The sequence below is a fragment of the Podarcis cretensis genome (assembly GCF_951804945.1).
Source record: "Podarcis cretensis genome assembly, chromosome: 2".
Classification (NCBI taxonomy): Eukaryota; Metazoa; Chordata; class Lepidosauria; order Squamata; family Lacertidae; genus Podarcis; species Podarcis cretensis.
In genome coordinates, this window is record NC_137171.1 from 102,506,939 (window position 1) to 102,531,687 (window position 24,749).

The following is a 24,749-nucleotide window of genomic DNA, read 5'->3' on the forward strand; positions in this document are numbered from 1 at the left end:
GAACCGCCGACCATGCGATCGGCAAGTCCTAGGCACTGAGGTTTTACCCACAGTGCCACCCGCGTCCCTCCGATGAATATAGGGACATCTTATTCCATAATACAGTGGTACCTCGGGTTACGTACGCTTCAGGTTACATATGCTTCAGGTTACAGACTCCGCTAACCCAGAAATAGTACCTCGGGTTAAGAACTTTGCTTCAGGATGAGAACAGAAATCGTGCTCCTGCGGTGCAGTGGCAGCGGGAGGCCCCATTAGCTAAAGTGGTGCTTCAGGTTAAGAACAGTTTCAGGTTAATAACGGACCTTCGGAACGAATTAAGTACTTAACCTGAGGTACCACTGTAATAATAATAATAACAACAACTTTTATTATTTATACCCTGCCCATCTGACTGGGTTGCCCCAGCCACTCTAGATGGCTTCCAACATATATAAAAACATAGTAAAATGTTAAGCATTAAAAACTTCCCTATATAGGGATGTCTTCAGATGTCTTCTAAAGGTCGTATAGTTACTTTTCTCCTTGGCTCAGGGGTCATAAAACCACATACCCTCTGATGAAAGTAGGGATACCCTCCAACAACAGTACCCTCAAATCAAACCAGGATGGCTTCTGTAGATCCAGGAATGTCAGTATTCAATTGTTTGAGCCAAATGGTGCCAAAACAAACATGAATGCTGGGGACCTAGATGCTCTACTACTGAGTTATGGCTCCTCTTGTAAACTGCCGTGGGATCGCCAGCAAAAAGGAAAATGTTGATGGAAAGGAGAAAACAAGAATGTGATTGTTTGAATTTTGCATAGGTGTCTTATTTATTCTTCATTGTTGCACATGCAACAAAGGAGAGACCTATGAAGAAACTCATTTTTTTAAAAATGTCAGGTGGACATGTAAATGTCTCTGGCATAAGGATAGGATGTGTAAAAACTGTAGCACTGGTAGCAGAGGCCGCTATTTTTGAGGAAAAATAAACCTCAGAGAATTCATGGCTGGGCGGGGAGATGGCAGGCCTTAGGAGCACTGCTCTAGGAATTCAAATGCAAGACCTTTCTCAATTATGCCTTCAATTGCTTGCACAATTCAACTCATACTGCTTAGCAATATTTTGGGAGAAACAGGGTGTTACAGTTAACAACACATTAGTAGTGATGGCACCATTTCACCTTAGGATGCTCAGAGGAAAAAGAGTCAGCAGAACATAGTGTAATTGTGCTGGATGATTGCTCTGAAACACTGCCATCTTGCGAGTATTTAGAGATAATACAGTATAAATCTGCTTGACAGTTTTGGCAGCAGCCTCATTTCCAGGACTTTAGGAATTCGAAGAAACCAGAAAAAACCCCAGGGTGGTTTTGAAATTAGTGGTTACAGTCAATGCACTTCTGAATAGAATCTAATTGTATCCCAAACACAGAGGAAAACCTGATCTTTGATCGCAGGAACCTCCATGCAAAATATGGTTACAATATCTTAAAAGAGACATACAAGGGAAACAACTTTCCAAAATATACAGCAATGCTAGTGCTGCTGGATTCATCAGTAAGACAAATATGTTGTAGTGTAGCAGTCCAGGCAAACCTCCTAAAATATTTATCCCAGTTGGAATCCATGTTGGATTAGATTTTGTGCTGCTGTTTATTTGTTTGTTTGTTTTCAAGCAACATTTACACATTACTTGGTTTTTGTAAAAACTAATCCCAAACCCCTATATTCTCACTCAACTACTTTGTTCTGCAGAACCAGAGGCAAACAAGATGGTCGCATACGTAAGTCACACGATAACCTAAAATAAACCTTTTCAAAATAATTTATATTTAATGACACATCATTTATATCAGGCAATATAACGCTTGTACGACAGGAGCAAGACTTCCAGTGAAAAGGAGGCATGACAACTTTTTGTCATGACATCAAGTCTATTCTCCTTATATATTTTCATATGTGACCGTGTAAGAGACAGTTACTGTGATTGTTTTCATCAACCCTTTCTTCAAGGCTTTTGGTTTGCTCTTGTGACTGTTCTCATCATTTCTTAAAGTATTGTTTTTATTAGCCACCAATTGGAGCACGAGAAATGAAATACAGTTGTACTTTGGTCCTCAAACGCCTTGCGACTCGAACGTTTTGGCTCCCGAACACCACAAACCAGGAAGTGAGTGTTCCAGTTGGCGAACATTCTTTGGAACCCAAATGTCCAACATGGCTTCTGATTGAGTGCAGGAAGCTCCTGCAGCCAATCGGAAGCCACGCCTTGGTCAAATGGGCTTCTGGAATGGATTCTGTTTGAGAACCAAGGTACAGCTGTAAAATAAAACCTGGTGGGATCAAATTCTGGTGAATTTCGCTGGATACATGAAGGACTTCCATGTGTGCCTTGGAGCGCTTCCAGACGATCTATTTATTGAGCATTCATCCGGATTTGTTTGCAAGGAGAGATTAGACGTTGCCTATTTAATGAGGATTCATTCTGGCTTTCTTCACGAGGTTAGATGGCGTTGGGTCAAAGCAAGTGCTATCCCACACTTATCTAGAGCATTTCCCCATCCCTTTATCTCAAGAAGCCTGAACTTTTGGGAAAGTTTGTCGTGCAAGAACTCTTCATCAACTGTACCTGTGCAACCTGCATTTGCCGGCATGCAACTGAGTCCAACCCCATAACAGCAACAGCCTGGACGCACCTTTGGTTGTTGCTCTCAGATGGATAAAAGTGTGAACTATTGAGTCTGAGTTGGTACAGTTCATGCCTCATTCCTTGTGTGTGGTTTCTCTCCTTCTCTCTACCTCCCCACAACCGAGCAGCTGGATTGCATCTCCAGTACAAAAGTGACGAAATGTTGTCCTGTAATGTTCCGTACTGATGCATATCTTTAGGCTCTCCATCAACTGCAGGCCAGCTTGGAGCAGCGTATTAACCTTCTTGCTTTTGATAGCTGCGGTTGTCCTCTGAGCGGTCTTCAGATAGCCAGCGTTCACCGCCAAACAGGAAAGTAGATTATTGAGAGCAAGCTCAGTAATGAAGATACATTTAATAAGCAACTCCTGCAAACATTTTCCGGTACCAATTAGGGAGAGGGAGTGAAATGAAATGCGGTCGGAAAATTACTGTGAGCTGTGCACTAATGAAGTGACAGAACAGAATGCAGAGGGAACCTTAGAGGAGATGAATACATGGTAACAAGGCAGGGAATGATGTGGACCTGCTGACACTGTTCCACTGCCTGCCAAACTGGATTTTGAACATGTGAATTGCCTAGACCACTTTCCCACCTTCGCCGTCAGTCCAAGAAGAACCAAGAAAAGTGCATAGCTGTACGAAGCTGCCTTGTAGTGAATCAGACCATTGGCCCATTTAATTCTTAAGTCAGTTCCAGGCTTATTCAGTCATTCTCCTTCCACCACCAGAGTGCACAAGGGGAGAAGGAGGAGTCCATTGGCCTTCAGCTGTCCCACCCCCAAACAAACTTGGTAAAGCCACCGGGGACCCTTTCCTACTGACTAAGCTGCTGGCTCGTTTCCTGAACTTGTTTCATGTGCACACATTCTAGGAGTCTTGTGAATTTTGATCTTGAGACCGTGGTAATAGCACATCTTGGCAGATTTACCCAGTAACATCCACTCACACAGGTCTTCAAATGGGGATGTTCTCCGTTTCCTGTGACGCGAGATTGAGTGTTAAAGCATTATGAGAATTATATGCTGTGATGGCAACAGGGGTCTCTTAATATTCCCGGCACCCTTAACAAACTACAGCTCCCAGAATTCCTTGGGGGAAGCCATGGCTGTAGTAGTATCATAATACAATACAATAAAGATATTGTATCGTATCGTATCGTGCTTTAATGTGGCCCATGTGTTTATGAGCAGGACAGTTAAGGGAAAGGGCTGTAGTTCTGTGGTAGAACCCTCTACTTTCCATCCAGAAGGTCCCAGGTTCAATCCCTGACATTTCCAGGTAGGACTGTGAGAGATTTCCCCTCTGCAACCCCAGAAAAATCATTGCTAGTCACTGCCAGTAGTGAGCTAGACAGACCAGTGGGTCTGACTCTGTATAAAGCTCATTTATAACGATGGTAATTTAAAAGCAATCCCAGACAATGTATTTGTCTCATATGGTTTTAATTATATATGAACATGAATGAATCTGACACCTATTATTTAATGTGAGATTCTTGCTGGCAGAAATTAGGTAGCAAGCTGTGACTGCAAATAATAAGCCTGTAGCAAAGCAAGCTTGAAAACAAACAAGATAAGCAACAGAGTCCTTCAGTTCCGTAAGAAAATAGATTAAACATGGGCATGGTCTCCCTGCGACCTTTTTAATCACATTTGTCAGTGATTTACGGTTTCTCCGGAGCAAGTCCCTAAATCCTGAATTCAGCCTCACCTATGAGCTCTGAAACAGCACCATCTGGTGACTTCATATAAGATTACTATGCAGTGAAACAGAAATGACCAGCAAACTTGGAAGTTGTTGAGAGGATCAAATGGGATGGAGGGAGATAACCACATGCTGAACCTGGGATGGAAGTCGGATTTAAAATTAAAATAATCAATTTGGCTTTTTAAACAGTATCTTTCTTGCTGTGTTATGTATTTTTGTGTTTTTATATTGTAAAAACCGCCCTGAGATCCTTAAATGAAGGGCGATACAGAAAATTAATATAAATAACTAGATAGATAGATAGCCTGGCCGCTCCTTAGGAGGGAGAAAATTTGGGATTTTAATAATAATAATAAGCAGCAGCAGCCTGCCCTCTCATAGAGATGGGGAAGGCGGAAAATAGGTCAGATTTCAATATAAATAAAAAAATAAGCGACTCATTGAGAGGGGGGGGGAGTTAGGGTGTCAAATAAGATTTAAAAAAGTAAAATGGAAATTAACAGAAATGAGCCTGCCCGCTCATTGTGAGCGGGGAAAAGTTGGGATTTCAAATAAGTAAAATAAATTGAAATGAGCTTGCCCGCTCATGGGGGGGGGGGCGGAGTTGGGATTTCAAATAAGATAAATAAAAGAAATAGAAATGAACTTGCCCTTTCATTGGGAGGGGGGAGTTGGGATTTCAAACAAGATAAATAAAATAAAATGGAAATAAACAGAAATGAGCTTGCCCGCTCATTCGAGGGGAAGAAAGGTGGGATTTCAAAGTAAACCGGGACGCCCACAGAAGGAGCCTGCAGGGGCGTGACGGACATCTCTGGCCAGACGGCAGCCGCCCCTCTGGCCCCGCACATGGCGGGCTCCGCGCCGCGAAGGCGGGACCCGGAAGTGCTCCTTCGGAGCCGGAAGAAGATGCTTCCCCGGCCGGCTGCTTCCGGTTCCGGGTGACGGGCTGAGTCACTCCGCCGCTGCCTCTCTCGCTCGCTCGCCCGCCGGTCAACCGAGCTCCTGTCCTCGCCCAGCTGCCGGGTCCGTCTCCCCCGCTCCGCCAGCCGCCGAGATGCCTCTGGAGAACCTGGAGGAGGAGGGCCTCCCCAAGAACCCCGACCTCCGCATCGCCCAGCTGCGCTTCCTCCTCAGCCTCCAGCCCAAGCGCCCCGACCCGGCCGTGCGCCAGGAGCTCATGGCCGCCATCCGCGAACACGGTGAGTGAGGGGAGGCCGCCTCGGCTCGGAGGAATCAGGCGTCTGTTACCCCGCCTTTTCCGTGACGGGGGCTCAAGGCGGCTCGCAGATCTGGGAAAAAAGGGCAGCTTAAAAACATGCGGGGGGTGGGGGTGGGGAACAACATTTAAAAAGCCATTAAACTTTAATTGTCCTCCTGGGAATGATTGGGGTAGAAATTCCCTAAAAGGTATAGGAATTTATTCATGTATATAACTACCGCGGCAAGAATGTTATTTGCCCCAAGAATGGGAAGGAAAGGAGGAGTCCTGACGAAAGAAAGATTAGATACAAAAGCTCACTGACTATCCAGAAATGGCGAGCGGAACTTACTGGGAAAATAAGATATCGCGACAAGAAGCTTTTTAAAAAAATAAAAATAAAAGAATGGAAATGGTTTGTTGGATAAATTGTAAACAGATAAGGACGTTGGCAGGATCATTGTAATAACCTGCAGTTTCGCAAGAGTCAATAAATAAAGTAGATGAATGAAATGGTAAGTTGATTTAGAATATGCAGCAAATGATAAATATAAATTTCAGGAACCGCAAAAAGAGGAGGAAGGAAGTCGGGTTCTGAAATGTTAAAATGGCTGTAAAACTATTGAAATGTGTATAACTGAAAATGACTTCTTGTTGTTGTTGTTGTCATTTATAGTATGTACATCTTCAGGGAGTGTTTCAGAATCTCTTTAGCCATCTTGGGGACTGTGAATAAAATATTCCAGTAGCATTTAGGTTCCACTATGACCTCCACTGTGTAAGAACACATCATTTTTGCTAGTAGATCTCTGGGTGATGTGCAGTACACCTGTAAGGGTTTCTGACTCCCATTTGTTGAACAATGGCAACAGCAGAATGACATGCTCTCCAATATCCTGGAGGTGCTCTGGTACTCAGAGCAAATCTTGGGATCAGTAGACTTTGATAATGTATGTCTTTAGAATCTCTCTCTCTGGTTAATTTGGGGATTCTAGTAAAAAAATAAACAAACATAGCTTCTGCAAGCCTGAAATCTCCCCACTGCTGCGCTAGGTCAGGCAAATAGGCAGTTGTTGCAATTGTATGGATTTTCTTTCAAATCTGGATTCAAAATGAATAATAATTTTGGCATGTGCCTTTACTTTACCTAGTTCTGCTGGATCTTTCAGCGGCCTTTGATACCACCGATCATGACCTCCTTCTGGACTGTCTAGAGGAGCTGGGAGCACTGTTATACAGTGGTTCTGCTCCTTTCTCCTGGGCCATGTCCAGAAAGTGGTGTTGGCGGATGAGTGTTCAGACCCCTGGGCGCTCACTTGTGGGGTGCCTCAGGGTTCCATCCTCTCCCCCCCCCCACTTTTTGGTGCATGCTCTAGTTATCTCCCGCTTGGACTACTGCAATGCGCTCTACGTGGGGCTACCTTTGAAAGGTGACCCAGAAACTGCAACTAATCCAGCATGCGGCAGCTAGATTGGTGACTAGGAGTGGCTGCCGAGACCATATATCAGCGGTCCTGAAAGACCTACATTGGCTCCCAGGATGTTTCTGAGCACAATTCACAGTGTTCAGTATACCTGAAGGAGTGTCTCCATCCCCATCGTTCAGCCTGGACACTGAGGTCCAATGCCAAGGGCCTTCTGGTGGTTCCCTCGCTGTGAGAAGGGCGGTTACAGGGATCCAGGCAGAGGGCCTTCTCAGTTGTGGTGCCCGCCCTGTGAAATGCCCTCCCATCAGATGTCAAGGAAATAACTATCCGACTTTTAGAAGACCTCTGAAGGCAGCCCTGTTTAGGGAAGTTTTTAATGACGAAGTTTTATTCTGTTTTTAATGTTCTGTTGAAAGCCGCCCAGAGTGGCTGGGGAAACCCAGCCAGATGGGTGGGGTAGAAATAATAATAATAATAATAATAATAATAATGAAGAAGTGGCCTAAGCAGCTCAATGTGGTACTCTTGGATGGATCCAGAGATAGTGGATTGCAGGGAGCCATTTAAGATTTCAGTGTAGGAGTGTGCCATTATTGAATGCACTCTCACTTTTAAAAAGCATACACTACGATTTTCCTGGTTTTATCCTCGCAAAAACGCCACGAGGCAGGTTGGGCTGAGAATGAGTGTGAGCTGGTCCAAGGTTGCATTTTTTGCCTGAGTGAGGATTTGAATTTAAGCCTCCCCAGTCTCAGGCCAAACACTTCTAATCACTGCCTCATGCTGGTTTTCTGTTTATGTGAGGGGAGAAAGCAATGAACTTTTTGCTGTTGTATCTTCTAAGATATGATTTTGGCAAGGCTAATTGTTCACATGGTTGTGTTGTTGTCGTCCACAGACATGGCTCCGTATTACGAATCCCTCTGCAAGTCACTTGATTGGCAGGTAGATACAGACCTCTTGAATAAAATGAAGAAGGCAAATGAGGAGGAGTTGAAACGCCTTGATGAGCAGCTGGAAGATGCAGAGAAGAACTTGGGGGAAAGTGAAATCCGTGATGCCATGATGACCAAAGCTGAATATCTCTGCCGCATTGGGGACAAGGTATTAATTTTTTTACATAAAATAAAATGTGTGTAAAGCACTTTCTGGGCATTTGCCTCCACATTCTCAGAACATGGGGTGGGAGTGGGCATGCGTTGGCCCTGCCATTCCCATTGACCTTTGTGCATTGAGCAGGTTGATTTGAAGAGGATCTCTTTGTGTGCTCGGTGATCAGGAACCCCGTGTGATCAGAGTTCTCAGCTGTGTGGAGGATTCTGAGCACATTCAATTGCATGCATGGAGTTCCCCTCAGTGTGAGAAGGCCTGAAGATGTAGCTAGAGAAATACTGGGAGTGGGGTCAGTGAGCACAGCCCCACTTCTGCTTCCATGAGTTCTCAGATTGTAGTTTTGCTTCTCCCCAAAAAGCCACAATCACAAACCATCTTTAAGCCTCGGTTTGTTGTTAATCGTGCTTACACAGAGGAGAAGAAATCAGGAAAGTTGCATGAATATGCTGCTCATTTGTGGTAAACCATGGTTAGCCAGAAACTGGCTTATTGTTACATGCCAATGCACTCCTTATCTCTGTTATTTGTTAGCTGAAAGGGTCATGCTCCGCATACATACATACCTGCTTTCCTTCAATCAGTGTGGGAACGTAGTGCAGAACCTCAGATGGGGCAGGGGGTACCTGTTAGCAAATTACAGATCTGTTCTCCAGAGCGTCAAATCTGCAGCATCTAACTTAAGCAAATGCTGTCTTGTCAGGAAGCTGCTCTGACTGCCTTTCGGAAGACATATGACAAAACTGTGGCTCTAGGACATCGGCTGGATATTGTGTTCTATCTCCTCCGAATTGGCCTGTTTTATATGGACAATGACCTCATCACCCGGAACACTGAAAAAGCAAAAAGGTACCAGTTCTGTTGTTGTTGCTGCTGCTACCTTGATGTGCCAAGCATTAGTCTCTGGCTTAACAGTAATACAGGTTCTGAAGATGTAGTCTGGTTGCTAGGAAATGGCTTCTTTATATAGCAGGGAGTGTATACTTTAGATGAAGTGTGGCATGAAATTCAGAATTTTCAGAAACATGATCCTTAAAAGGATTGGATACTTCATTTCATATTTTTTAAAACAGCATGTTGGGGAAAATTGAAATACACAATACTTATTAAACCAAAAAACATTTTAGGAACCTGAAAGGTGTTAAATATACCAGAAAAATACACTTTTATGAAAATTAAAAGTACCAGTAGCCTTTATTCAGTCAGCACTGACAAACACAATCATCTTACATAGGATGCATAGTCAAATGCCCATATGCCCACTTATCTGGGAGTTAGCCTCATTTATCTTAGTTGGACTTGGGTTCCAAGGAACCACGCCTAGGATTGGGCTACGAGTGTCTTAGAAGGTAGTAGGCAAAATTAGTTATCTTTAATTCAGAATTACTACTTCATTTATATCCCGCAGGATCATTGTCTAAAAGAGCCATAGATCAAGCCATACATCAGAGTAGCTGATGAGAACTGCAGCTGAAAGCAACCTGCAGCACACCGCTTTGTCAAAGGTTGCAGTGTAGTCTCAAAGCAAAACCATCCCATAGCTTTTGTTTGAACAACTGTAATAAAGCTAGTTAAGCAAATGGATGAAAATGCTTGTGCATGGCTAAGGATGCTGGGGAAATAACACACACACCTGTTTTCTTTTAAAAGCCTAATAGAGGAAGGAGGAGATTGGGACCGTCGGAACCGTCTTAAGGTCTACCAGGGTCTTTACTGCGTGGCCATTCGAGACTTCAAGCAGGCAGCCGAGCTTTTCCTGGATACAGTTTCAACATTTACGTCTTATGAACTTATGGATTACAAAACCTTTGTAACGTACACAGTCTATGTTAGCATGATTGCATTAGACAGGCCTGACCTTAGAGAGAAGGTATGCCAAGCAGCTACTTCCACAGAGAACCTTCAGAGTGTGCTTTGTGTTCCTTATTCCTCTCATGTCTGATTTTTGCTGGCTTTGTCTGATCTCTTTTAGGTTATCAAAGGGGCAGAGATTCTGGAGGTTTTGCACAGTTTACCCAAAGTCCGGCAATATCTTTTTTCCCTCTATGAATGTCGGTATTCAGTTTTCTTCCAGTCGCTGGGTAAGGAAGTGTTTCTGCTTTTTTGCTCTGTGGGGGTTACTGGGCTGTTAGGTGAGCAGCACACAGCTTGTGGGTTACATGTGCGGCCAGCCCACCCAGACTTGCCCCCCCCCCCCATCTCCTAGGATTAGACAGAAACAAAAAACACGCATCCACTTCCCTCTATCCACCAAGACTTGCCCTCCCCATCTCCTAGGGTTAGCAGTCTTAAACCTTTTGGCCCATCCTCAGTTAAAGGAGGGGCAAGAATTAAGCTGAGATTTCCAAGAGGTAAGTAAAGCTGATCCAAAGCTAGTTCAGGATGTAACTGCTTCAGCAGGCAGAACAAATGAGAAGGAAGGTGGAATGTGTTTCACAAGCACAGAAGTAAAATGTCTGCAAATAAGATAAGATTTGGTCCTCGCCACTCAACTTTAAATAGACTATGCTTCCCATGTTGTCTCCTGGATGAGAGAAGCTAGGTGTATTCAATCTTTCTTACTGGGCTGGCCACACAGGAACGCAGGTGCTGATCTTAGCAGGTACACAGGTCTCCCGAGAGAGGCTTAGCCTGCCCTCGCTAGTTTGCATCAGGCGTAGCCAGCGTGATGTCCTTCAGATGATGTTGAACTCCCATCTTTTATCATCCCTGCCCATTGGCTGTGCTGTCTGGAGCTGATTGGAGTCTGAGTGTCCAACAATATTCAGTGGCACAGGGTTTATGCTGTTAAACTACCTTCCGGGGGGAAACAAAACTTTTGTGAGATGCAGACCTCATTTTGTGTTCTTATGTTTCCCTTTCAGCCACCGTAGAGCAAGAGATGAAGAAAGATTGGCTGTTTGCGCCCCACTATCGCTATTACGTTCGGGAAATGAGAATCCATGCCTACAGCCAGCTGCTAGAATCCTATAGGTCGCTTACACTAGGTTACATGGCAGATGCTTTTGGAGTCTGTGTAGAGTTCATAGATCAGTAAGTATATCTATATCTCTCTATATATATTAAATGCATTTCTACAGTTTATAGTGATTCCCGACTAGATAAGGGGATAGGTCATTTGATGATATCTTTGTTTAAAAAAACTATGAGGAAGAGCCATTGATTAAAAGATTTACAGAGGTTGGGTAAGGCAAGAATCACAGAATTGTAGAGTTGGAAGGGACCCCGAGGGTCATAGAGTCAAACCCCCGCATATCATCTGAGCAGAAGAGCTTTGGGGTGCTTGTGGCAGCTGCACTCCACCCTTCAGTTTTTGAACAGGAAGACTGGAAGTCTTCCTGAGGCTTTTATAACCCAAGATCAACTGTACAATGGTACCTCGGTTTACATACGCTTCAGGTTACAGACTCTGCTAACCCAGAAATAGTACCTTGGGTTAAGAACTTTGCTTCAGGATGAGAACAGAAATCATGCTCTGGCAGTGCAGCAGCAGCGGGAGGCCCCATTAGATAAAGTGGTCTTCAGGTTAAGAATAGTTTCGGGTTAATAATGGACCTCCGGAACGAATTAAGTATTTAACCCGAGGTACCACTGTAATATGCTGGATGGGTGTGTGTGTGTGTGTGTGTGTGTGTGTGTGTGTGCCTGTGAATATGGCTGTGCTGCAGCTGGTGCAGGGTGGTTTGGTGCGCCTCCTGCTGACGGAGGGAGGCAAGAGCTTGTACAGCTAATGCTCAGCAGCTACACACTTGCTTCTTCTGGGCCCAGTTAAAGATGCTGGTGCTGTATTTGAAGCCCTTTATGGGCTGGGACCATCCACTCCCTGCGGTTATCAAATCCGGGCCTGCTGTGCATCCTTGACGTGCTATAAAAACTTGCTAGGAGGGCTCTGTAGATTACAGGAATGCTGCTGCAGCATCTTATTTGTTTATGTCATTGCATTACTGCACCAGAAATGCTAGCCCAAGTGTTACACAGGTATAAGCTGCAAGAGCCGAAGCGTCTGTGAGTTGCACTGCAGCAGCCACTAAGCAGTCCTAGCCCCATTGTGGTTTGCTAATTGCAGTTCTTTAGTTTGATAGCTGTAAACAGAGTAGAATTATGCTGGTCGAAACACTTTCCAACGTCTTTCAAGAAGCGATGGCTGCTTGCATCAAGCTAGCATGGCTGTAGGCCACAATTTTAGGCTTGTACCTCAGGGTAACCTTCCTTCCAAACTGGACCAAAAAATGCCAGTCTTGCATCATCCACCATGAAATTTCAGGTGCTTTGCAACAGATACAGATGGTGGTGTCCTACGCACGCTCTCTCTCTCTTTCTGTCTCCAGGGAATTGTCAAGATTTATTGCTGCTGGGCGACTACACTGCAAAATAGACAAAGTCAATGAAATAGTAGAAACTAACAGGTACAGTATGTTGTACACCACACCCACTAATACCAAAAAACTAGTAGTGACATCAGGCTTAACATTAAGGACTTTGCAGCCTTTTAATTGCTGCCCAACCAAATGTATTGCATACGTTGTACAGATGGAGAGGTAGTAGCTTGCCCAAAGCCAGGTGAGATAAGCTCTGCTCACCCAACTCAAAATACTCTTTCTACTTATTGGAACAGTATCTTTATTAGAGATAGAACTGTGTGTTTCCAAACTTTCTACCTTCTTTCATCAGCTCATCTGCTGTGGATGCACTCTCAGCAAATGGGGTGAGGCAGTACTGGCCAGGCTTGTTGCTCAGCTGAGCTACTGAAAACACACCCATGCTCTCCTGTACCTGTGTGTTCCAGGGAAGGATTAGTAGTGATGAACAAGCTGCCTTTCAGGAAACTTTGTCTCCCATTACTGCTTTGCTCATAATGAGCTTCCTGTTCAGTATTTTGAGGAACTCTTTAGACAGTTTTTGGGAGCTGTTTGATAAGTCATTGCTAGAGAACCACCTGACTAAATTCTCTCTCTCTGTCTCTTTAGGCCCGACAGCAAGAACTGGCAGTATCAAGAAACTATTAAAAAAGGAGACTTGCTGCTAAACAGAGTGCAGAAGCTTTCTAGAGTAATCAATATGTAACTTTTTAAAAAGCAAAAGGGGGAGTGCGTAATTGAGACTGAACCATTTTGGAAGTCATCGCTGTATGGTATTACTTCTGCTTATTGCTGAGGAAATTGGAACCGTGGTGTAGTTAAGGGTTTTTTTTTATAGGCTACTTCCATACGTTAACAAAACTGTATAAATGTTCTGTTTGTGTTTTCAGATCAATTTCATTTATTAAATGTATAATACAGTTGATTTTCCTGTTCCTTGAGTGGGCTTAATTTGGTTAATAAAAGTGGTTTATTTTAAAGCAGCAGGGTTGCTGCTTCAGATGGCTGAGTGGGGTCACTCATGTTTCTGCTGCCATGGTGATCAACGACCAGTTGAGCTAAACCAGGAGCATGGTGGGAGGTTTAAAGCTCCCCCCTCGCCATTCTTGTAGCAGACAGTATACTTGTTCCTGGGGTATGGCTGAGACTGACCAAGAACCAGGTGAGGGTTGCCCACTTACTTTAGTGCTAGAGTTTGTCCCAAAAGGCTGAGTTACTGGTGGCCTGTTCCCTGTTGGAGAGCATGTATTTAGTTAACTTTCTCCCCCTCCCCCTCTTTTGACCAGTAAGTCTATCCAACACAGCTGGCCAGCTCCCCCCACACAGGTAAATGTGCTGCTTAAATTGCTGCCATGCAAAATTACGTGATGCTAAGCTTCTGTGTGAGATTATAGTGTCTGCTTGGATAGGGAGAGTTGGGTTGGGGGCTGCAGCAGCAACCTATTGAGAGATGAAATGGGATCATAAATATTGGATTGCTCAAGCAGGGGAACAGAAAGCAATTAGAGCATCATTAGGCCACTGAGGATAAGAGACAATATTGAAAAGCAGACTTCTAGAAGGTACATTAAAGGCCTTGATGAGGTGTGGAGAAACTACTCAGTTAGACAGTACATCTAGCATGAGGCATCCAAGGAATGTTGGCTGACACTTCACAACCTGCTGTGCAAGTGAACAATAGCTTCCATCTAACCATAGTTTCCTTTATCTTTGGAGGTAAAGAAACCTGAGCAGGTCTTCTAGAACCGATAATGAGCTTAGCATTTATGATTAAGCCTTAAACAAAACCTACCTTGTAATAACTGAAAAAACCTCTACATTTCACTGCTGTCCTTTAAATGACAAGGGTGAATGTTTCTAATAATCAAGCATTTTGTCACTGTAAGCTCTACACAGTATGTTGTGTACTGTTTACAGCAGGTGTGTGGAGCCTAACCTATGGCCAAATCTGAGCCTGCCATGTTTACTCCTTCAACCCATGAGGCTGTTTCGGGAAGCCATGTCTACCCATACTACATCTGACATCATATATGCAAAGACGGGGTTTGACAAAAGCCACTTTGTGCAGCTCCCAAGGTACACAGCAAGCAGCTGTAGACAATTATAACGTCAGTGCCCTCCTGTGATATTTGTCCAGGCAACCATGTAGAGCACATTTCCTTAGACGTTTATAAATGAGGAACAAACATCAAATCTCTGCAAGACTTTCTCAAGAAGCTGCCCCAGCATAAGAAATGGCAGCTATAGATTAGGCTTCTGCAGCTTAGATGGTTCCATTTCACTTGTCAACCCGTAGCTTTTATCAAATCCTTTAGTATAGAGCAGGGATGTGCAACTGGTCAATCGTGGGGTGTTATTGGTTGTTCCTGGTTGATCTTGGGATCCTGATTGATAGCCAGCCAGAGCCGGGGGCGGGCGGGAGCTCAACAACTCTGGTCAATCCTCCCTTTCCACACACCCACGCTCCTCCTGCCTCCAATGACTTGGGAAGACAGGCGAACTAATATCAGCGTACTGGAAGAAGCAAAGGATCAGCAGTGTTGAAGCAATGATTCTTCAACATCAACTTCATTGGACTGGTCATGTTGTGTGGATGCCTGATTATCATCTTCCAAAGCAACTACTCTATTCTGAACTTAAAATGGAAAGCGTGATGCTGGTGGTCAACAAAAGAGGTTTAAAGACTGTCTCAAGGCAAATCTTTAAAAATGTAGTATAAACACTGACAACTGGGAAACACTGGCCTGTGAGCGCTCCAGTTGGAGAACAGCCTTTACCAAAGATGTCATGGGCTTTGAAGACACTCGAACTCAGGACACAAGGGAGAAAGGGGCTAGGAGGAAGGCACGCTTGGCAAATCCACACAGTAATCAACTCCCGCCTGGAAACCAATGTCCCCACTGTGGAAGGACGTGTGGATCCAGAATTGGCCTCCAAAGTCACTTACGGACTCACTGTTAAAACCGTGTTTATGGAAGACAATCTTACTCGGCTACAAGTGATCGCCGAAGATCACTGTGCCTGGTATAGAACAATTGCCAGTGGAAGAAGGGATCTCTTTTACTTGATGGAAAACTAGAAAATGTGTTGATGCCCCCAACTGCTCTTGACTGCATATGCCATAGTGAACCCAGCGAGAGGGGCGGTAGCATTCACTCACCTTATGCCACTGCCCTGGGTATTCCAAATACTTGTTTAGCCCACTGTTTCAGCACTGATTGATGTAGGAACAGAAACTGGACACACTCAAAGTAAGGGAGACTGGAGAAACTCATCATCTTAACTTCCAGTGTAGGCGAATCACTGTCCATACCAAAGCTGTGTCCCTTTCTTCCTGTTCTTTAAAAAGTTTGCCATGAACACTAAGCCGGCTATGCTGCGCATCTACCTGACATACATGGGTTGGGGTTCTTGGTTCTTGGCAGAAGCTAATATGGTCCATCTTTTCCTTCCGCTACAACTAATTTTTGCTGGTCTTCGTAATGAAGCAGAAACATAATTGTGCATCTCATAAAGACAACCTAATCAATTTTATTGCCTTGTTTCAGTAACATCTTGTTTATACAATAAGCTAATTTCCTGGTCATGAAGCAAAAGCACAACTTTTTTCTTATAAATAGTATAAATTATTTTATTTACAGAAACTTGTTACAAAACAAATAGACTATATATTTATTTTCTTCTTTTAAATATCCAAAGTAATTTTTTTTCTACCCCATGACATTTGTTCATGTACTATACAGCAGCCAACACAAAAAAGTTCAGCTCTGAGCAGATGCTCTTGAATATGTATACAAATTATCAAACTATTCACACATTTTACACAGGAGATTGCTTTTTCCCCCCTTTCTATGGAGCCGGGCTCAACTCCAAAAGCAAGAAGCTTCCACAGCCTACATTCTTATTGACATTATGTAGTGCTCATTAAAAAATAACAATAATCACCTTTCATAAAAAGTAGGATATTTTGCACAAAAGCATTTAAAATAAACGACCTTCTGCTTAAGGAAAGCAGAACAATCTTTTCAAGCCCAATCCCCTTCACCGTACAATTCCCCCCTTCCCAAAAAGACAAAACAGAAACAAACATCCTTGGCAATAACAACTCTTGCCGGAAGACGACTTACCGGAAGATTATAGGTTGAAACCACACTATGTGAACCGCTCTCATTCAAACCTCACTGGAACGAAGAGGGAGTTACGCATTTGCTAAATCCCACTCATTTCAGTGAGGCTTGTGCAGAGGATAGCCTGGCGGCGGCTTGTGTTGCTAATTTGTAAAATTGCTTCGAGAGGTAACTTTCCCCCCCAGTAATACAAAATAATGTCAACATTCTGTTGTTGTTGTTGTTTTTGTTTTGTTTCGTTTTTAAGTTCTAGCTGATAGCAACAGAAGAAAATATTCAAATTTACTTGTTGAAAAGTATCTCCAGAACCCTTGGCATTATTTATGAACTAGGGACTCGCTTCAATCAGATCTTTTGATTTTGTTTTATCCCGCCCCTTCCGCCATCCTCTCTCCCGCGTTAATATGTAGTCATATGTAGGTGGGGAAAGCAAGCTCCAATTCTTTTTTCCAACAGAACATTCAAGTCTTTAAAGGAGAAGCTGTCTAAAAAACAGTCCAAGCTTAAAATCTAGATATATAAATCAGGCACTTTCAGTTTTTCCATTAGTTTTTTAAACCACGTAAAGACTCACATACATGTGCACACATACACAAATGCTAAAAGAAAAAGAAAAAAAAAAGAAGAAGCTGTGTGTCATAACTAAAAGGTAGTCTTCTGGGACTCAGGTAACTGTAAGAAATGTTGTGTATACCAGAGCAGGCTAACCATATGCATCTAAATGCCACACAGCCTTCCTGCTTAGAGAAGTGGCGCCTGCGGGCATAGACTGCAATGCCAGAGCCTTCGTTTGTATCCAGCAATTCCCAAGACATTAAAAGAGACAAAACTCTTCCCCCTCCCCCCTCCCCAAACAAGAGACATCCCTTAAAAACTGCAAAGTAGGCATGTTATCTATTGGATTGGCAGTGAACCACTTCAAATTATAAAAAAAGTATTTGCTTTTCTCTTTTTAATTAATAAATACTAGATGATTTTCAATTGTACCAAAACTGGATATAAGAAAAAAAGACCTGTGCAAAAATACATATTTAAATATGTACAATCAATTAACAAAATATGTCTTCTGAAATAGGGATACTTCAATATTTATAATAGAACAAGAAATTCCAAAATAAAGATACAAAAGTATGGGTTTCATTATTTTCGTATAATTCTTTGTTCATCATTGCAACATTTTTTAATTTTTTTATTTATTTTAGGTTAAGAAAACTGCAGGAGTCATAATGAGAAGCTGGAAAGACTATAAAAATTGTATCTCTTAAATTAATACCAAAATCTTTCTAAGAAACAACCCAGCCACTGCAAATCTTGCAAGATAAATTAAATCTGAAATTTCCTTAATTATTTACAATAAGAATGTTGTCAGACAATAAAAGCTTCAAATACAATCATTCCATTTATTACTAAGCCCCCAAAATGGAATATTGTTTGTATAATATTTAAGCAAGTCTACACTTTGAGGGCAGGCATAAATTAAGACGTCCTCTGGTTCTATTCATGGCAAGTTTTAAAATTATAAGCCATAACAGACAGATACAGGCCACAATTCCATCCTGGAATGTCACTTACATAAGCCCCACTGAATGCATCAGGCAGGCTTTGCGCAAGAGCATGGCTGTGTTTGTGTGAAGCTCCCGTTTCAACATGGCTTGCAATGGAGACATTCACAGTGGGAATTGGGCCCAGAGCTGCAACTCATATAAATTAAACACAGTGGTTAACTGCTGAACTTTTTACAAAGATCTGCATGTCTTTTAAGGAGCCTAAGACTTGCTTTGATGCTTTCAGAGCAACATAATATTTATAAAACAGACATTTTTGAGTACTTAAAGCCACTAAAGGTTTAACTTATGAAAAATTTGTCAGCCTTCGAAGGTAAATCTATCAAAACCAAATTGCACTTGTGATCAAAAATATCCAACACATGGGAAGGAGTCAGTATCGATTTTCTCTCTGCGGAGCAGATACATTACTTTGGTCATCTCCTCCCATGCCCCAAGTAAGCCAATTAAGAGGTTTTAACATTTTATAGCATCCTCTAGAAACTGAAGGGTTGTTCAAGCCCTCCCTCTTTTTAAATATTTGCATAATCATCACCATCCAAAATATTATTCCTTTACTTAAAAAACAAACACATGATCTTTTCTGAATTCAAGGCTTTAGAGTTGTCTGCATAGAGTCTTGTTGCTTCACTGTGTTTTAATAATCATAGCAAATTGGAAAACCTCAAGAGGTTTTAAAAAACAAAACCCAAGCAGCTGCTGCTTGTGGTGGTTTCAGAATCCCTGATGTGCAATGCACCACCATGGTCGGGAGAGAGGCTGGGCTGTGTGAATTAGAAAGGCTCAGATTGTCTAATCTCAGCAAAATCTGGTGCCCCTTTAAGGCAGAAGTCTACAGGCACACATTCCACCGAGAGCTTCTCCTGCACAAGCCCTGTTGAGGATAGATTCAGACAATCAGCTTTCTTCCTCAATGAGTACTGCTAACCATTTGGCCACGCATTTTATCAAGGACAGGAGTGGAACAGAGCTAGGTGATCTGATGGGGTACCCAAGGTGCAATGGACTCTGCACCCATCACTTTGAGAAGTGGTGAAAATACAGCATGCTGAGAACTGTAGATTCAGCAGAGTCTGCAGTTAGTCGGCACCCTCAGACAATCTAGCCTCACTTGATTATTGCAAGAGCAAATTCTCATTGAGGAGGCTGGCTGAATCCACAATCCGAAACACACCCCATTTAAATGGATAGAAATTTACTTTCTACGGGCTTGCTGAAGGAAAGCTCTGCCTGTGTTATGACCTATGGTTTGGGGTTTATTTTTATTTTTTTCCTTTCACGTGAAAAAATGTGTAGAAATTCCAGGTTGGTAGTTCGAGATTCACTAGTGTCACAAACATCCAGATCAAATGATAATATTAAAGCCCTTCTGATGATATTACTTTAAAACAAAACACTTTTGACTCATGGGAACGAGGGGAATGACCACTTGGGAGTGGATGGCGTTTAAAACACTCCTCCTTTGCTCACAAGATGGCTGTACAAGGGGTGCATTTAACACTGAGCTCAGAATTTGAACTGGCACTTAATGCAGTCATCCAAAAAATCTGAATGTGGACTTTATTGAACGGAATGCTAATTTGGTTATGTGAACAAGGCATCAACTTACTGGAAAAATCTTTCAGGAAAAATAGCAGTGAGATTTCATTGTTTTAAAGGTTTGCATTTTAGTTTTATAAGGACTATTTTGTGTTCTGTTTTTTAAAAGGTTGGATGGTACAACCAACTTAGATTGGCATTTTCAGTTTCCCCTACCCACCTACCCAAAACAACAAAGGCTTATGGCATACAGTATAGGTCAAGAAATATATTCTTTGGGAATAGTTTTAGAGGTCATTCACCATTTTGGATTTGAGAGTTTTGCATCTGGGTTTGGGGGGGATATATATTTTTTTAAAAAAAGATCAAAGCAATTTTATTCAAAATCAAGCAGGCACAGCCCTCCTCCATACAATGTCGCTGTGCAACCTTATCTCATTTCAGTGGCAGTTGTACAGGACCCGACGAACGCTCCACTGGAATGAATGAAGAATACTGAGCAGCTGTGCTTGGTAGATGATGCTCATAAAATTGTTCTGTACCATGTGATTTCACTATTTAAATATGCTTCTTCTTTTTTAATTTTTCAGTGATGGCCATGAACATTTTTGTGTTTGTTTTTTAGAACTCCTGACAGCTTCTTATCCCAAATTACTTGCAAAAGGCTGGGCAAAATGTAGACCGTTTTTGTTTTCTAAGTTGTGCTATTTTTGCATTCCAATCAAGGAACATTGCTATAAAACACTAAAGCCGTATTCCCTTGTTGAGGGCTTCTTCTTCTTCTTCTGTTTATTGTGCCTAACACATTGTGCCCCCTCCTTCGTGAGGGGTTTTCACTGGACAGTGCCAAAGGGGCAGTTAATTATGCCTATGACACTATCAGAAGAAAAGAAAAAAACAAGTCCACAGTAATGTTCTTTCCCAAACATTGCTTTGCCCAACCAACCTAGATCAAATAGTGGCAAGGTGATGTACTCCTGTAAGTGAAATCTTACAGGGCTTTTGTAGCAAGCTGTCCAGACCACTGGTAACACTGAGAGGAAACATCCTGTGGCTGAACGGCAATCCAGAGTCCATTTCCAAGCTTCGCTGCTACAGACATGGCTTCAGGGAAACTCCTTGATTGTGTGACAGTCCAGTAGATTTCCACACCTGAGGACTGTGGGAAGCTGGGAGAACTCAAAAGGCATCTTGGAGTCCAGGATTTCCAGATGGAGATTTATTCATTTTTCCCCGCTTGTAGTGAAAATAATCCAGTTCTTTTCTTACCATGGCATTGTCTGTGTCAACTGTTAGGGACGAGCCTTTGGCTTTCGCACAAATGAAAAGAGGAAAAACAGATAAATAAATATTAAATATTTTAAGTGATAAAGCTATGTCCAATTATTTCATATTGGATCCCCAAAATATGCTTTGGCAAAATTCAGTGGCACAGGATAGCAACCAAACATCTACTTTCTTGGGGTGGGGGAAAACTATATGCATTTTATTGCTATATCATGTTAGGCAGATTTCTGTAGAGGGTTCTTTGTCACAGCAACAGCAAAAACCTACTTGACCCCTCCCTTTCTTATGCATCAAAGGAAAACCTTTTTTTTTTCTTTTTTGCACAGTATATGGGCAAAGTTCAATTACTTGTCATCAAGGTTGAAAATTATGAAGTGGCTTCTAAAATTTCAGTAAGGTTACTGATTAAAAAAACATGAATTTCTCTTTTACTGCCCAGTCCCATATCCTCCCTTTAGTTCATTGTGGTATAATATTGTCAATTCCAATCAGCAACTTGTTCATTTGCAACAAGGCACCTGCCCCTGGTTGCTGAGATGACCAGTAATTATCAAATAAATAACTATGGAACCCATTATGCCCTGTTAAAAAAATTAATCAATGCTGCTTTTCTTGGCGGGTGCAGCAGATTTGAAAAAAACTATTAGTTGATCCACTAGTGATATTTAAGCTACAAGCTGGCAATCTGGCGAAAGGCAAACGGACTTGAATCCCACTGGCACAAAGCTATCTGTTTGAGTTGTTTTCAATGGCACAAACTAAGCTCTTCCAACTTGCAAGCAGCCCCATGGGGTACCCGTTTCTGCCTATGTGAAGGAATGGACTGGATGAGAGCCAACAAACGGAAGCTCAAGCCAGAGAAGGCTGAGGGACTGTCAGTGAGTGGTTCCCTAGACTGGATAGGTGGGAGGTCGCCTGATCTTGATGGAGTTACATTCCTTTGGTAAAGGAGTGGGCACACAGCTTGGGAATACTTCGAGATCCTTTGCTGTTGCTTCCGACTCAGGTGGCCTCAGTGGTGCGGAGTGCCTTCGCTCAGCTTCGGCTGGCGGCCTAGTCTAACTTGCGTTGTCTCTGCTCCGATAACCATTAGGTTAGATTACTGCAGTGCATTATACATACAGCTGCCTCTGCTAGGGCAGAATTCAGTGGCCAGGTTGCTCACCAGGGCAAAATGGTTTGAGCATATTACATCAATCCTGGCCCAACTGCACTGACTGGCTGCCATTAGTTTCCAGGACCAATTCAAAGTGCTGGTTCTGACTTATAAAGTCTTAAATGGCCGAAGAATGCAATACATCAAGGACCACCTCTCCTTGTATGAACTGACCTGGACCCTGCAATCATCTGTTGCCTTTCTTTGTGTGCCTCTTCCATGAGAGGTCAGGAGGGCCTGCTTGTGGAATGCTCTCCCCAGAGAGGCTTCCCTGGTGCCTTTATTACATATCTTTATCTTTATTACATATCTCTATAACCAGACCTTTGGCTATTCTATGGCCTTGTAAATGTGTTTATGGAAGCAAGGTTTATTGGTTTGTTTTTGCTTTTGCTTTATTATGTATTTTGAGTTCTCATTTTCTATTTTTATTTTGTGAACTGCTCTGGGATCTTTGGATGAAATGTGGTATACAGTGGTAACTCGGGTTAAGTACTTAATTCGTTCTGGAGGTCGGTTCTTAACCTGAAGGAGGTCGGTTTTTAACCTGAAGCACCACTTTAGCTAATGGGGCCTCCTGCTGCTGCCGTGTTGCCGGAGCACAATTTCTGTTCTCATCCTGAAGCAAAGTTCTTAACCTGAGGTATTATTTCTGGGTTAGCGGAGTCTGTAACCTGAAGTGTATGTAACCTGAAGCGTATGTAACCCGAGGTACCACTGTACAAATTTAATAAATAATAATAATATCCTCAAACATGAAGGAGTCTTTGGTTTCCCATAGCTGAAAACAGGAAAGCCCTTCAGGATATATAGGTGAGTCCAGTTGGATCGTGCTATTTCCCCCAACAAGGAATCTGTGCCATGTCTTAAAAATTCAACAAGTCCCAAAAGATGAAAGGGAATTGTGCTTCTAAGAAGCAACAGCATCCATGGCGGCGAGGGAGTTAATAATAATAATAAACCATTTTGCAAAGCGAAGCATACACACACCCAAGATATCCAGCGCCAACATCTCTGACAAAAAATAAATAAATCACCTCCAGTAGGCAAGTAACTGTCCAGAATGGGAATTTGTCAAAGTAACTTGTCTGGATATCAATATGGCCCAAGTAAGATTTCATACCTGATGAAGGATAGAATTGTTCATCAGTCCTTGTGTCCCTGGGATTGCACCAGTGTGTTTCGTGTGAATGTTGTTCACTGGCGGCAATTTGGCAACCTTGTTTGCTTTGCTGCTGCTGTTTATGCTGCTTGAACCAGGCGAGCACTTTCTTTTCTTTCCTATGAATTTGTCTAGGGAAGGATGTGAATGTGAAAACCCGCCGTGCGAGTTGACCGTCAGCTCGCTGGACTGGTGAATGAACGGCCCCAACGACAGGGTGGAATCGCCACTGTTCACCATCACACTCATTCTTTTTATAGATTCTGCAGGGCTCCCAGTCGGAGGGCCCCTCCCTGATTGGTCATGTTTGAGGCTAACCGAGTTAGCTTTACCAGTCATACAGTTGAGGCTGTGGGATGAAGACATCCCAGGCGAGTGATAAGAAGCCCCAGAGTTTCCAGAGTTCACCACACAGTTCTTCCTAAAGGACTCTGTGGAATGAGAAGAAGGTGCTGGCAGCGCAGAACTGTTCTTACGCTTCTTTCCTGAGCTGCCACCGCTGCTGTTGCTACTGGTACTGTTGCAGTTGGCGCTGCTAGCAGAAGATTCCTTAGGCTTGAAAGACTTGCTGGATTTCAATTTCTGAGGTTTGCTGGACAGAGGCGACGGTACAGAGGAAAGCACTGGAGGCGTGGAAGGGGATGTAGACACTTGTCTTGATTGCATACTGCAGGCAGGTTCTGCTGCACCAAAACTTGCAGGGTTGGCATTGAGCGTAGTCCCGTGGGATGGTACCGATTTCCCACTGAGGGATAAACAGGAAGGAGACACGTGTGCTGGCGAGGGCATAGCTGTGGCGGGCAAGAGGAAACCTGTTGTGCTGGAGCCGTACTGCGACACAGGCGTCGAGCTTGTCCGGTGTGGAGCGCGCAAGGATGTAGTGTTGCTTGTCGCTGGAGGAATTTTCCTAGGCGGCAGGGAAAAGCAGGTCGTTAGTGCTCCATGGGTTAATTCTATTTTGCCCACTTCAAATAAAAAAAATCTGCTACCTTAACAGAAAGAAGACTGAAAAGGCACAGTGGGCACAGAGTCAAAGGCCCTACACAAATGGTCATCAGAATTAGATACCAAGGATCCCCCTTGTCCACCTAGCTTCACCAAGGGTGAACAGATTTTGAAGAAAGCAATGTCCAAATCTCTCCTCCTAAGAACCTGGTAATAGCTCTATTGGACCAAGCCAATGGCACCTCTAGTCCAGCACTCTGTTCTCACAGCGGCTAACCAGAGGCCCATGGGAAACCTGCAGGAAGGCCTGAGCACAACACTATTCTTCTCTCCTGCGGTTTCCAGCAACTGGTATTCAGAAGTTGTCAAGGAAATCTGGTTTTTCTGCTCTCTTCTGTCCAAAAAGGTTCTCTCGCTCAGACCTCTGGGTTGGCTGCCTGAAACTGGCAAATGATCTAACAATGTATACATGTGTTACCTCTCTTGT

General features: G+C 43.1%; 3 protein-coding genes across 5 annotated transcripts in view; 1 reads left to right on the forward strand and 2 right to left on the reverse strand.

Annotated features, from left to right (window-relative positions):
• Window positions 1-24,749, reverse strand: part of LOC307208953 (uncharacterized protein C3orf49) — a 330,680-nt gene that overhangs the window by 192,703 nt on the left and 113,228 nt on the right. The gene's annotated exons all lie outside the window — the stretch shown is intronic.
• PSMD6 (proteasome 26S subunit, non-ATPase 6) lies at window positions 5,317-13,406 on the forward strand. Its single transcript, XM_079966614.1, has 8 exons — window positions 5,317-5,587; window positions 7,912-8,117; window positions 8,827-8,972; window positions 9,774-9,993; window positions 10,096-10,204; window positions 10,988-11,156; window positions 12,452-12,529; window positions 13,091-13,406. Exons 1-8 carry the CDS (start codon window positions 5,443-5,445, stop codon window positions 13,185-13,187), a joined length of 1,170 nt encoding a protein of 389 aa, XP_079822740.1. The 5' UTR covers window positions 5,317-5,442; the 3' UTR covers window positions 13,188-13,406.
• ATXN7 (ataxin 7) overlaps window positions 16,789-24,749 on the reverse strand; it is a 93,578-nt gene continuing 85,617 nt past the window's right edge. For all 3 annotated transcript variants that reach the window (XM_079959921.1, XM_079959920.1, XM_079959922.1), the window contains 2 exons: window positions 23,279-24,224; window positions 16,789-21,022 (listed from right to left, as the gene is read on the reverse strand). In XM_079959921.1, coding sequence (XP_079816047.1) covers window positions 21,005-21,022; window positions 23,279-24,224 — 964 coding nt within the window. In that variant the 3' untranslated portion in view covers window positions 16,789-21,004. The remainder of the gene's footprint in view (window positions 21,023-23,278; window positions 24,225-24,749) is intronic.

Coding starts and splice junctions, on each gene's coding strand:
- PSMD6 (XM_079966614.1), top strand. CDS start 5,443: ATGCCTCTGGAGAACCTGGAGGAGGAGGGCCTCCCCAAGAACCCCGAC. Junction 8,973..9,773: donor AACACTGAAAAAGCAAAAAG/GTACCAGTTCTG, acceptor TTCTTTTAAAAG/CCTAATAGAGGAAGGAGGAG. Junction 10,205..10,987: donor AGTTTTCTTCCAGTCGCTGG/GTAAGGAAGTGT, acceptor TTTCCCTTTCAG/CCACCGTAGAGCAAGAGATG.